Below are 13,714 nucleotides of genomic sequence, written 5' to 3'. Positions count from 1 at the left end.
TATGCTATTCAATTGAATGTCCCTTGGCTGATATACAGAGCCTGGATGGTGTCAATTGCTAAAGCACAGGTGGGAACACAACCACAGACCCTAGACAACCCACTATCATGAGTCACTGGCTATGCAGTCACCTAGTCACCGAGCCACCCAGCCATCCAGTAAAGATCAGACTCACTGTGTGGTCTGTTCCACACTTACCATCTTACTCATAGGTAGTCGACAACAGCAACATATTTTCATGTTTGTTCATGTAGGGCCTTCTCTCATACTCCAACTCAGAAAAGAAACAACCAAAACATGTCAATCTAATAAAAAAAATGGAAGTCACTTTTACCCGACCTATCTTTCTTCTCTTTCTCAACACTTAACACAGACGGGATCCAGTGGGATCAACTCTCCTGTTGTACTGAGCTGATTCTCCTCTTCTGGACAGGTGGCTCTGTCCTGTTCACCAGGGTGTGCTGCCACCTCCTGGTCAGGTTGTATAACTGCAGCTCAGCTCATTTTTTGCCGTCTCATTTCCAGTAGCACAGCACCTCCCTGAGGCGGGGTTGAACAGCCCCTTCACCCTTACTGTACTGTAGATACTGAACACACAAAAACACAAACTGCTGTGGCAACAAAACAACAAAAGTTATTTTATACATATATATATATACATATGTCACAACCTTATGTTGAGGATTATTGTCGTTCTGTATCAAATCGAAATTCTAACATTTACATGACAAGGTTGAAACATTTTACAATGATGTCAGAGTCTCAGTGAAAGTGGAGTGGAAGATGCAGAGACCACAGTGTCCTGTCTACGGCGCTGAACCTCCGAGCAGGCGGACTAGATTTAAGTTATGAAACAGACAAATAAAAGAGAGAGAGATGTTGTGGTCATGGAGGACACGCAACTTACAATGCGACAATCCAAAACAGATTCGCTAGTTAGACGTGAGCAAGAGCTGATTTTAGTCTCAACAGGCTGTACCGTATAGGCCTACAGAATACTGAATACTGAGTGAGGCTGGTGTGTTTGCATGCTTGTGTGTTTGCATACGGGTGTGTGTGCATGTATGAGGACATGCTTGTATGCGTGTTTGTGTGTGTGTGTGTACCTTATATTCCACAAGTCTCAGGCGCTAACCAATCAGTCTTGAAAGCAGATGTTTACGGTAACAGAACACACCACTTCCACAGTGTGAATTTGAATCTCCCAAATGAATTAAAGAGTGTTTTTATGATAAAACACACTAGTAATCCGTGTGATAAGGGCTCTCGTCAATGCGCCGGCACAGGTGTCTCGGAGTTCCTCAACTCCCCCTCTTCCTCCTCAGATCATGGCGCTGGTCAGGTTGCTAAGCGACCTGACGCTGCCCGTGTGCGTGTGCCGGCTCTTCCTGCGCACGCTCCGTAGGTAGTTCCTGTAGAGGATCACGCTGATCACGCGGTCCTGGAACTGCTTGGAGACGATGTAGTAGAGGATGATGTCCAGCACCGTGCTGAGGTTCATCAGGAAGGTGGTGAAGGCCGCCCAGATGTTGAAGTCCCCTCCCCCGGCCTTCTGGAGGAGCAGGAACACCAGGCACACGTGGTAGGGCACGAAGCACACCAGCATCTGGATGATGAGCGTGACGATGATGCGGATGGACTTCTCCTTCACCTTGGGTTTGAGCTTGGAAGTGCGCCCGTGGACCAGGTTGTCCACGATGACCACGTAGCAGCCGATCATGATGCCGACGGGCACCAGGAAGAAGAAGACGAGACGGCAAAAGTGGACGGGGTTGTCCCGGCGCAGGTGGACGATGTCGGTCATCTTCAGGCACGTGGTGAAGTTGGAGGCGGCGTCGGGGTCGTCGTCGGGGAAGAGGAGGGGCACGGTGCTCCCCAGCGTCATGAGCCAGACCCCCACGCATGCCAGCAACGCCTTGGGGATGTTCTTCAGCTCCTTGCTGTGTTTGGGTTGGACGATGGCCACGTAGCGGTCGGCGCTGATCATGGCAAACAGCCACAGCGCCATGCAGGGGTAAAAGACGGTGAGCGCGGCCGTGACCCGGCAGAAGAAGTCACCGAAGGGCCAGCGGTCCCGGGCGTAGTACACCATCCTGAAGGGCAAAAGGAAGATGAAGAGGAGGTCCACCACAGCCACGTTGATCATGTAGACGGTGACGGTGTTCCTGCGCTTGGTGGTGAGGGCGAACACCCACAATGCCGTGAGGTTGACGACCACGCCGATGGCCAGGAGGACGCTGTAGAACACCAGACTGGCAATGCGGTATTCAGCGGGCATCAGCTCATCAGATGGGTCCAGGCTGACAGCTGCCATGGAGATTATGTTCGACTGCAGAGGACAGAGAGTCATGAGGAAAACACCCGCTGAAACACAACGATTATCTACCACCTCCAGGTGTGAAGTGAACCACTTCTAGATAAAGTACTGTATGGCATAACTTGAGGCAGAAGCTATAAACGTGTTGACAGTTTGCACAACCCCGTTACTCAATGGTTTGAATGTTTTTTAATAGCAGTGCAGCTGCAGCCTCCACACAAGATGAAGAGGAAGACACAAGTTTCAGTCTGACTGTGGATGTAGCTGACTGTAGCTCTACGTTTCAGCCTAGATCGTAGAAAGTATTTGATGTCCACAACCACAGAAATAAGTGGCGACAACATCTGCCACGTAAAGTTCCATGCTGCATTATGGTATGATCTCAGACACTTTACAATACCCATCCCTAATTCACATGAGAAAAAGGAAGTGTTTTTTTAAATAAAGAAGTGTAACTTCAAAAACGATTCCCTTGGAATTTGTGGGGCAATTTCTTGTAAATGCCTCAGCTGACCAGATACGCTTTCCTCCCTTAGAGATGTCATGTATATGTTTGTGAGCTGACGTGTTTACATTATGTCCGATTCTTTCAAGAATATTACACAACATGTGTTGTGTTCTCTATCCTAACCATGGCGAGGCAACACTAAGACACATATACACCTCCCACTGCGAATGTAACTTGTCAGACTGGTTGCTTCAAATATTCAAAAGTCTCTTTTCCAGTAACATACCCTAACATCATATGCTTACCTCTGGGACGGCCGTGGAGTCCATGTTCTCCTAGATTCTCACCATCCCGATGGACAGGCCTCTCTTCATCACCCCCCGGCAAGCTACTGTATAGAGGAACGGCGGCCGATTGACTTTCTCACAGACTTTCTCACTCAGGGCTGATATCGAGCTACGCGAATGGGAAGTGAATCCGTTTTTTTTATTTCAGTGCAACAGATGACATGGTGCGACCGACTAGATGCTGAAGCCCCCCCTCCCCCCTCCACCTCCCAACATCCTGTTCAGCCACCCCCCACCCCCCACCCCCCTCCCACCACCACCACCACCACAGTTACTGTAAAGCTCACAAAGCTACAGCAACTCCACAAACACAAACAGAGCAAAAAGCCACTTTTGCAGTCTCCAATTACACCCCCTTAAAGAAAATGATGTGCCATTAGAAGTGGGAGTGTGTGTGTTGGCGTGCGTGCGTGCGTGTGGGTGGCAGGCAGAGCGATGGCAGATTTAGGGCGAGTTATTGATTGGAAAAGTGGGGTCTGTCACAGCACATTAGTTCTCAGGGGAGTCATCCACAGCAGGTTGGCTGTGAGAAGCATCTGCTGCCTGCGAGATGTAATTAAAAACAGGATGTTGAGGCAGTTGCCATATAAACAGGAAATAAGATGGCAGTAACAGACACTTTAGCCCTGTCCTCGCTGTGAGACGGTTTTATACCTCCGCCTCCACTGCTCTTGATGCATGCAAGCCGCACCGCTCAGGTGAAACGCCCAAGGTCAAACCGGACCAGAATACTTATCGGAGGAGGAGAGGGGGTGTTTGTGTTTGTGTGTGTTAGTTGAGGCTTAGTCTCTGCATGTGTGTGTGTGTACGTGTGTGCGCATGAATGTGTGTCCATTCATGAACATCTGTCCATTGGGGACAGCACATGCACATACACATGCTGACAGCCAGCTCACATGGGACAAATATCAACCTAACTTTCAGGCTGAAAGAAAATGTAATCTCCAGTCTTACGATTTCCATAAGCATCACAGACCGTCTCCCCCACTGGAACATCTTACACACAATGGAACAGCAACTGTGTCACACTTTCCCGCACCACCTCTGTGACATTTCGTCCTCTAAGCCATGTGACCGTTCTGCACAGGCCATTTGCTTTCTTTTAAAGGTTACATGGTGTTTTCTAACACTCTGATGTATGTCGGTTGTAGTGTAATGTTGATAGGATCTGAGATATGGCTGTCACACGGGTGACCCAGACGCTTCTGTAATAAAACTGACTGGATAGAGAATCAGTCCACATGCAGAAACTCAGAGAAACAACCTTCTACTTAGAGCTATGTAAATAACCACAAACTGTTCTCAGATTTACAGCCCATGGACTACAACTCCCAAGAGACTGAGATGTTTAATGGCGAGGAGTTGAGGATGCTGTTTAGTTTTTTATTGCATGCCCTTCCATAATAACCTTCCATGCTCTGGTAATGCATAATTTTTATTCCATATGATATTAAATGCTGAATATGATGGAAGTAGCTTTAATGAGTAGAAATGCCATTCATCTAAATGATTTCCCTGGATATAATTACCTCTCTGCTACTCTCCCTGTCTCTCTCTTTGACTGTCTGATACATTTTGGTCGACCAGATGGTGTATTGTGTTCATTGCAATATGTTGTTTTGACAACAGTCTGTGTGATGTTGTCTTTGTCATGTGCTTGCCTCTGAAAGTCTTTTTCTCTCTGGTATTTATACATGTAATATTTGTAAGGAACAGTCAAATGCTATGTATGAGAAGATTAATTCCAAATATAATATTGTTTTAATACTGACGATAGTTAACTTTTAATGTTCTCTTTAGCAAATGCCATCTATGACCGCTAGGCGGTAGGACACTGAATTCGAACTCTAGACATCAGTAACCAAGATAGGGATATATCACTAGTCTTCTTACTTCTGTATAACATTGCCCTCTAGAGGCTAAGCTGGTCGCACAGTGGTTCACAATCACGTTTAAACACCAATGCACACAGAAAAATACCACTAGTATTTTCCCTGTGAAATATTTATTAGAAATGCAATGACAACAGGAATGGCCCTTGAACACTCTTGCAAAAAGAAGGTCCATTCACAAGCTTTACATCATAAACAACTGTGCAACAACAATATGTACATGAGGGGAACACTACAGATAGTCTCAATGTTTGAAAAGAATTCCACAAATGAAATCATCTGAAATCATAATTTTCTCCTGCTATTGGTACAGTACAGACAACATGTTTATTAAAATTAGATTGTGTCTTCTCAAACTGTAAGAGGAACAATCCTCCGTTTGATTTCAGTTTATGTCACCTCGGCTCTACTCTCCACCAGAGGGACCTGATGAGGACTAATGACAACATGCTAGTATGCTTCCCCCATAGTATGCCTTCATACCATATTTTTCTGGATGATGCAATGTCGTGGCTTTGTTGAATCAGACAAGTAACATGGCCATCAGTCTGGCTGATGGTGCCTGATGAATACTGTCTCGTTTTCCTCACACTTCAACACCACATTGAGCAAAAGTGTAAAACGACTCCTTTCAGTCGGGTCAAATGAGTAGTGCAGCGCCACCCGGACCTCTCCTCTCCCCCTCATGCCTCTCCTCTGTCCCCCTCTCGCTGTCCCCCTTCACGGGTTGTACCTGGAAGATGCGAGGTGAATCTTGTTGCCGTCGATCATGTCCCGTGACGAGCCCTCGGGCGAGGTTCGGACGGCGCTGGAGAAGGACACGCTCACCTGTCTCTTGAGCAGTTTCAGGACTTTCCTCTTGTAGCCCTTGCAGGCAAAGAAGTAGATGAAGGGGTCCAAGCAAGAGTTGAGGTTCATCAAACACACGGTGAAGTGCAACGACACCTGGAAGGCCGTGAGTTCCGCACAGTCCGGCTCGGAGACCAGCTTGCGGACCATGTACTGCAGCAGGTCGATGTGGTAGGGGCTGAAACACACCACGAACACCAGCGACACGCAGCAGATCACGCCGATGGCCTTGCGGCTCCGACCCGACTTATCGGTCAGGTGATTGGACCGGGCCGTCAGACGGAGCTTGAAACACAGGATCGAGTAGCACACCAGGATGGTTACCACGGGGATGCCGTAACCTAGGAACACGGCGCCAATTAGCATGTAGGCGATGTTGGGCACCTTCTCGAAGTTGGGATACTCCATGCAGGTGATGTAGTTGTCCGGTTCTGTATGGGTCATGGGCATGGAGAGGAGGGGCAGCGTCTGCATCAGAACCACCGCCCACACCGCCACGCAGATGTAGCGCACGTTGCTGACCTTGCGGAAGCGGGAGAACCGCAGTGGCAGCACCACGGCGATGAAGCGGTCCACGCTGAGGCAGGTCATGAAGTTGACGCCGGCGTAGGTGTTAATGTAGAACAGGAGGCCTGTGAACTTGCAGAGGGGCTCTCCCATTGGCCAGTGGAAGCCCAGGGCATAGTAGATGATGCGCAGAGGCAGGGACAGGGTGAACAGGATGTCAGACACCACCAGATTCAGGGAGTAAAGAGTTGTGGAGTTCATCTTTTTCAGGTTTTGCCGGATGACGTGCAGTGCCAACGTGTTGCCCAGCAAGCCCACAATGAAGACAATGATGTAGAACAGAGGGATGAGAACTCTAGAATACTCCCGGTGGGCATACAGGGTACTGCAGTTGGTGCTGGAATTGGGAGACGAGGAGAGAGAGAAGAAGGAGGGTGGAGGCTGGGTGGTGGATCTCACTTCCATTTTGGAATCAGTGAGTTGGGAATTTGTATACCTGCAAAGACAGATCACAATAGTTATTATTACAACCAAGAACATGTACAGTACATAGAGATCTTGCTCACTGCAAAATAATCGAAAGTATTCAAACGCAAAACCCTATCCCACACTGTAAATTGACGTAACCTCAGACTAAATCCCTGTAAGATAAATGAGAAATTAGCTCTATAAAAAAATATGACCTTTGTATCAATAACTGAAATCTAGTTTCACTGAGGAAGTACAACACATGCTTCTCAACATTCTATGAGCCACATTGTGTTGTGTTAAGAGTTGCTTTACAATCTGTATGTGTGCTAACATGTCTGAACCACTAAAGCACTGAGAAAATGTACATTTTTTAGCCTGCAATACAGAGTACAAATGTCTGAGCCACAAAATATTTACTGAAACAGAGGTAATGTTAAATAAAGTCAGTGTTCATCTGTGTTCTGGTTACGTTCATCTGTTTTAGGTTCACAAGTCAATTCCTATGTTTTGTTTTTGCACATGCATTGAGACATATTCAATAGCCACTTACAATATGTTGACCGACATCAAATCTCGGGGCACATTCAAAAATTCAAAAAACAACTGCCTTGGCGGAAACCTCAGAACAATGCCAGCGCTAAGCTCTGAACACAGCTGCAGGGGTCACATCACAGAAAGAAAAGGTGCTGAAAGACCTTCCTCCACACAACCGGACGTGTCCACCTCCCTGGGACAGCCATACCAAGGGTCTGTCCTCACAGTGACCTTCCAGGCCCCCACATGCCTACTGCAAACCACAGCACTACACAAAACATGCTTCCTAGCCATTAACACCTATGAAGGACTCTGGCCATAAACTCTGGGTGATTTTTTGGGGGGGAATTTTACACGTTATCACACTGTCTTGATTCTTTTTTTTTTGTCGTCTGTGTCATGTGATACTTTAAAGCCTGTTATTTGATATCTGGAATCATAATGATGGGTGAGAGTATGTGACAAGTGTATGATTGATTCATGAGGTTGATGATGTGTATGATTGTATGTTGTATGTATGATGTATGACAAGTGTATGATTGATTGTTTTTGAAGCCCTCAGAAAACTCCCAACCTCTGTCATATAGGCCCCAATGAATGAATATGTATGTTAAAACAGATTTTGCTGATTCTCCTGGCTCTAATTGTACTGGTTCTAGCTACGTGTGCCCAGGTTTTTGTGCGGGGACATCTCAAAAGACAGGTCACGCACACACACATCCTCGCTCAATACGATTACTACACATTCATCAAGTGTATTAATGATAAAAGACCCTATGGTATTACGCCATGAAACAAGCATGAACTCACCAAGTAACTGACGGTAGAATTTTGTTATGTCTTTTCTCTCCAAGTGTTCTGTGGAGGTCGCATAGATCCCCTTAGCCTAGCACGGTGTAGGTTCTTACTACAAGATGATCCCAAACCTGGCTGGCCCCGTTTAGCTATGCTCCACTCAGAATAATACAGAAGTTTGAGTCACACCATAGTGACACAATTTCCTGTGTGGATGTTTACTCTCTCTCTCTCTCTCTCTCTCTCTCTCTCTCTCTCTCTCTCTCTCTCTCTCTCTCTCTCTCTCTCTCTCTCTCTCTCTCTCTCTCTCTCTCTCTCTCTCTCTCTCTCTCTCTCTCTCTCTCTCTCTCCATCTCCCTCTCTTGTTCTGTATTTTCTCCTCTCTTTGGTAATGAAACTTTCACCACCTGTGTGTGTATGGTATACTGATTGGATCTTTACTGTTATGAGTAATATGCTGATTTTCTCGGGTGTTATTCAGCCGGTGTTTGTGCCATGTTAATCAATAAACTTTATTATGACCTCAGCGGTTTTCCAAAACAACCTATCTACCACATTATTATAACTAATTAAATGAACCTGATGGATTACACTATACAAATAGTACCTTGTCTAATTTAGCATGGCCTGGTCATAGATACTGGATTACTGGGAGGAAATAGCTTGCCACATGGTATGCCATGTGCATGTGTACGCTGGGGAGGATGTGGCTTTAGCTGAAAGTACTTGCGTGACAGTTCCTTATCATCTCATTAAAGAGTTTTTTTTTTACTTGAGTATTTGTTACAATTTCACTAAAAGGGTTGTGGCTCGGCATGAGCTTCATACCATCCATAAACAGCATGTTAACACGTGCGCACACACACACACATCCACACACCATCTCCGTGTTTTGATTTGTATTATGTTCTGACAAGAGAGCTATGAATGAAGCTCCTATCCCATTACTAATGAAATGGCTCTTCTTGAAGGGGAAAACGAATAGGCTTGTTTTTCAGTTCAAATACCACTGAATGTCACATGACAAACCTCAAGGGGTGATCACACTCAACGTTTCGCCTTAGGAACGTCCTCCAAACCTTTAAACCCTAGACTTCTTTTTTTCAGCACATTTTACATCGTACATATATAGTACCATAGGCAGTATACGTGAAATGCTACCTGTTTGGGACATGCTACTTACTTTGTTGTATCATGAGGCCATTAACAGACAGGTTCATATCAGTCTGACATTGTTGTCTCCATGGTTGATTCCCCCTTTCTTTGTAGGTCAGAACAGCCAGAAAGCAAGCTTGCTTCCAAAATGCAGAATGAAAATGGTTGTACTGTAGTACATCATCATATCACTTACAGTGTACTGTATCAGGCTGTATCAATATGTTATGGAACATACTAAATCTGTGTTTGGCGAACAACAAAGGGTGGTAGTACATTGTCTAAAACAGAGGATACAGAGATTTTCAGGTCAAACAGCAAGAGATCAGTTCCCCAAACAACTTGACAAATTCAGTGTCAAATCAGAGCTAACACGTACTGTACATATAATTACATTTACATTTATGCATTTAGCAGACGTTTTGATCCAAAGCGACTTCCAAAAGAGAGCCTTACAAAAGTGCATAGGTCACTGATCATAACAACGAGATGCTCCAAACATTGCGGGTAACCAAAACATGAAGCATACATTGTGAAAACTAAATAAGTCCCAAAGGGAAGAACCATAAGAGCATGTAGTTAAACAAGATACAATTAAACAACATGAACCTCGAAAAAGTGCAAGGGTGTACCTGCGGAAAAAAGCAAGCAACAAAATATATTACACAGCAAGTACAATAGTTTTAAGTCAGTTACAACTAACCAACAAGAGCAACAAGTCTCTCAATAAGAGTGTGATCCTGGAGGGAACATCAGGTCCAAACAAACATTCCTAAGTGTCGTTGTACTTCCGGAAAAAGTGCGTCTTGAGCCTTTTCTTGAAGGTGGGGAGATGATTCCACCATTGGGGGGCCAGACAGGAGAAGAGCTTCTGTTGGGACCGGGTGCTCTTGATGCATAAAAAAGAAATCTGAATTATCCTGAAAGCACAAAAGTAAAATGGCAAAACTTCTGTCACAAAAATTAACTGTCACAAAGGATGCATTGATGTCTCCAGAGATATGCACGTTTGTATTTTGCAACTTGGTTAACACTCCCCCTCGTAGGAAAAAAAAGGTGTTGAACAAGGCTATCTTGAGAAGTCTAATACACAGAATGACACAGAATGCCCCATTTCTGTTAACATAGTTGCAATATAATAATGCACTGTAATGTCCAAAACATGGATGTCAAATCCAATAGGCTCGACATAGGAGATAGGACTGGACAGATGTTTTTCTGTAGAGAGGTTCTTCGGCACTGTTCTTCTCTTATGTCAAAACACTAGGGTGTGTTCTTACTTAAGTGAGAAAGCAAATGCATGTCTTCTTCTGAGCACGTTTCTCCATGTTCCTCTTCTAGGGTGGAGGGTGGAGTGGGGATGGGGATCAGGCCCTGTGGTTGTATAGGGGGAAGAGGTGGACTTCCTCTTGGCCCGGCCTTGTGTGGCTGACTCACATACGCGCAGAGACTGTGCTGACAGCCAGACAGCCTCGTGGACAGTCAGGAAACTCACACACCGCATGGCCTATTCATAGTGCCGGGCAGGGGAGTCTGGGGCACGTGCCCCAGTATAAATCTGCTGTGCCCCAGTCAAATCTAAAGTTTGAGTTTTAACAATTTACTTTATTAGTCAGTGCATTCATTTAGATTGATAATCCCGGAAAAAAATAAACTCAGTATTCCAATCAACGCTTGTAAAAGTGTTTAACCGAAAACACAAACCGATGCACGCCGTTTTCACGCAGTATTCCATGTCAGCGCGCTCTTCGGGGCTTGCCAAATAGCCACTGCAGCACGCACACAGGCCAACAGCGGAAGGGAAGAAACTGTTTTTGTGGCGTGTGGTATTGGTCCTGATGGACCGCAGCCTTCTGCCGGAGGGGAGTGGCTGGAACAGAGGGTGTCCCGGGTGGGAGGAGTCAGCCACAATCTTCCTCGCTCGCCTCAGGGTCCTCGAGAAGTGCAGGCCCTCGAGGGTAGGCAGATTGCAGCCGATCACCTTCTCAGCAACGCGGGTGATACGTTGCAGTACGCTCTTGTCCTTGGCAGTGGCAGCAGCGTACCAGATGGTGATGGAGGAGGTCAGAATGAATGAATCAGAATGGGTTTTATTCGCCATGAAAGTTTGCACAGACAAGGAATTTGCTTTGGCAGGAAGGTGCAAACATTAAACATATAGGAATCAAAAATTTAAATATGAGCACTAACTATACTAAGGGTACATAACTAGAAAACCAAGGGTACATAACTAGCAATGGAATTAGATTAAAATAAACTATACAATAAAATATAAAATAAAATATAAGTTGCAGTAATTTACAATATAAAAATACAAATATTACAAAAAATACAAATGGTACAGGATTGTATTGTCCAGTGCAAAAAGCAGTGTTGTTTTAAGGGCATTAAGTCATGAAGTCAGTGTGAACCCTTGGCCTTGTTGAAGAGGCCAACAGCGGAAGGGAAGAAACTGTTTTTGTGGTGTGTGGTATTGGTCCTGATGGACCGCAGCCTTCTGCCGGAGGGGAGTGACTGAAACAGGGAGTGACCAGGGTGGGAGGAGTCGGCCACAATCTTCCTCGCTCGCCTCAGGGTCCTCGAGAAGTGCAGGCCCTCGAGGGTAGGCAGATTGCAGCCATTCACCTTCTCAGCAGTGCGGATGATACGCTGCAGCCTGCTCTTGTCCTTGGCAGTGGCAGCAGCGTACCAGATGGTGATGGAGGAGGTGTGGATGGACTCAATGATGGCTGTGTAGAAGTGCACCATCATTGTCTTTGGCAGGTTGAATTTCTTCAGCTGCCGTAGGAAGTACATCCTTTGTTGTGCTTTCTTAGTGATGTTGAGCTGATGTTCAGTTCCCACTTGAGGTCCTGGGAGAGGATAGTGCCCAGGAAGCGGAAGGATTCCACAGTGTTGACTGGGGAGTCGCACAGGGTGATGGGGGTGAGTGGGGCTGTGTTCTCCCTGAAGTCCACAACCATCTCCACTGTCTTAAGAGCATTGAGCTCTAAGTTGTTCTGGCTGCAAGAGGTCACCAGGTTGTCTGCTTCCCACCTGTAATCAGACTCATCCCCGTCAGAGATGAGCCCAATGAGGGTCGTGTCGTCCGCAAACTTCAGGAGTTTGACGAACTGATGACTGTAGGTGCAGCTGTTGGTGTCAGGTGGCTGAGCGGTTAGGGAGTCGGGCTAGTAATCTGAAGGTTACCGGTTCGATTCCCGGCTCTGCCAAATGACGTTGTGTCCTTGGGCAAGGCACTTCACCCTACTTGCCTCGGGGGGAATGTCCCTGTACTTACTGTAAGTCGCTCTGGATAAGAGCGTCTGCTAAATGACTAAATGTAAATGTAAATGTACAGGGAGAAGAGCTGAGGGGAAAGGACGCAACCCATTTGGCTCCATGGGTTAAATCAGAGCAAGAATGGTCAAAAGTAAGGTTAAATGAAATATATATTTAATAACATTACAAAAGGATGAAATCAATTACAATGTTACAAAATGAAGGTTTTAAATATGACCTACCCTACCTTGATTATTGTAAATCAGGAAGAGAAAGCAAGAGGTGAGGAAGGAGAAGAAAAGGGACAAGCCAGAGCTGAGGAGCAGGCCCTCAGGAGATGAAGAATCCACAGAACAATTCTTCACAATTCCTTCACAATTGCGTTCAATTTATACACAAGAACAGCCAATCAGACCACATCTTGACACTTATCAACATATGACAATGCTACTGTACGTAAGTTTCACAATGAGGTATATGAGACCCATTAAGTAGAGACTCCGTCCAGCAACTCTATATTTTAACATATGACAGGTGGGGGCAGGGTGACACCCAGCCTTACTATACAGTATACCTGACAACTGTGCTGTCCTGCAATCTAGCTTGTCTGGTGTAGAGTTTTGTGGGAAGACAATACAATTGAGTTGTGAGTTATTTGGGCCTGTTAAGTTGTGAGTACTAACTGATGTTGAATTGGGTGAGCTGAGCTGAGTCCTGCAATCTAGCTTGTCTGGTGTAGAGTTTTGTGGGAAGACAATACAATTGAGTTGTGAGTTATTTGGGCCTGTTAAGTTGTGAGTACTAACTGATGTTGAATTGGGTGAGCTGAGCTGAGCCGTGCTATTTAACCAAAGTCGCTTTTAACTAGTCATTCATGCATCAACAACCTCCACTCAGGAAATCCTTTTTAGTGGTATCTGATTCAAAGAATGGCAACTGTTGAGCCAAAGAGTAGAGTAGAGGTGAAGTGAAGTACTTACTCAAGATTTTGAAGGCAGGGCAGAGAGGGCTCCTATCATCTGGAACAAACTTTCTGTTTAATTCAGAGAGCCGACACACTTACTGCCACTCTCAGTGTTTAAATGAAAACAAACTCAAATCTCTTCAGGCATTCTGACTGTGCGACTGAAGCATTACT

The 13,714-nt window shown here is 45.6% G+C and overlaps 2 protein-coding genes across 2 annotated transcripts; both read right to left on the bottom strand.

Moving 5' to 3' along the window:
* Positions 1-618: 618 nt before the first annotated feature.
* gpr18 (G protein-coupled receptor 18) lies at positions 619-3,193 on the bottom strand. Its single transcript, XM_062456153.1, has 2 exons — positions 3,071-3,193; positions 619-2,329 (listed from the first exon to the last, which is right to left on the bottom strand). The coding sequence occupies exons 1-2, from the start codon at positions 3,092-3,094 to the stop codon at positions 1,322-1,324; spliced, it is 1,032 nt and encodes a 343-aa protein (XP_062312137.1). The 5' UTR covers positions 3,095-3,193; the 3' UTR covers positions 619-1,321.
* Positions 3,194-5,110: 1,917 nt separating this feature from the next.
* On the bottom strand, positions 5,111-8,350 carry gpr183a (G protein-coupled receptor 183a). The gene is made up of 2 exons (XM_062457521.1): positions 8,176-8,350; positions 5,111-6,856 (listed from the first exon to the last, which is right to left on the bottom strand). The coding sequence occupies exon 2, from the start codon at positions 6,823-6,825 to the stop codon at positions 5,725-5,727; it is 1,101 nt and encodes a 366-aa protein (XP_062313505.1). The 5' UTR covers positions 6,826-6,856; positions 8,176-8,350; the 3' UTR covers positions 5,111-5,724.
* Positions 8,351-13,714: the final 5,364 nt, after the last annotated feature.

The sequence above is a fragment of the Osmerus eperlanus genome, chromosome 3 (genome assembly GCF_963692335.1).
Source record: "Osmerus eperlanus chromosome 3, fOsmEpe2.1, whole genome shotgun sequence".
Taxonomy (NCBI): Eukaryota; Metazoa; Chordata; class Actinopteri; order Osmeriformes; family Osmeridae; genus Osmerus; species Osmerus eperlanus.
This window is presented reverse-complemented; position numbering and strand designations above follow the sequence as displayed.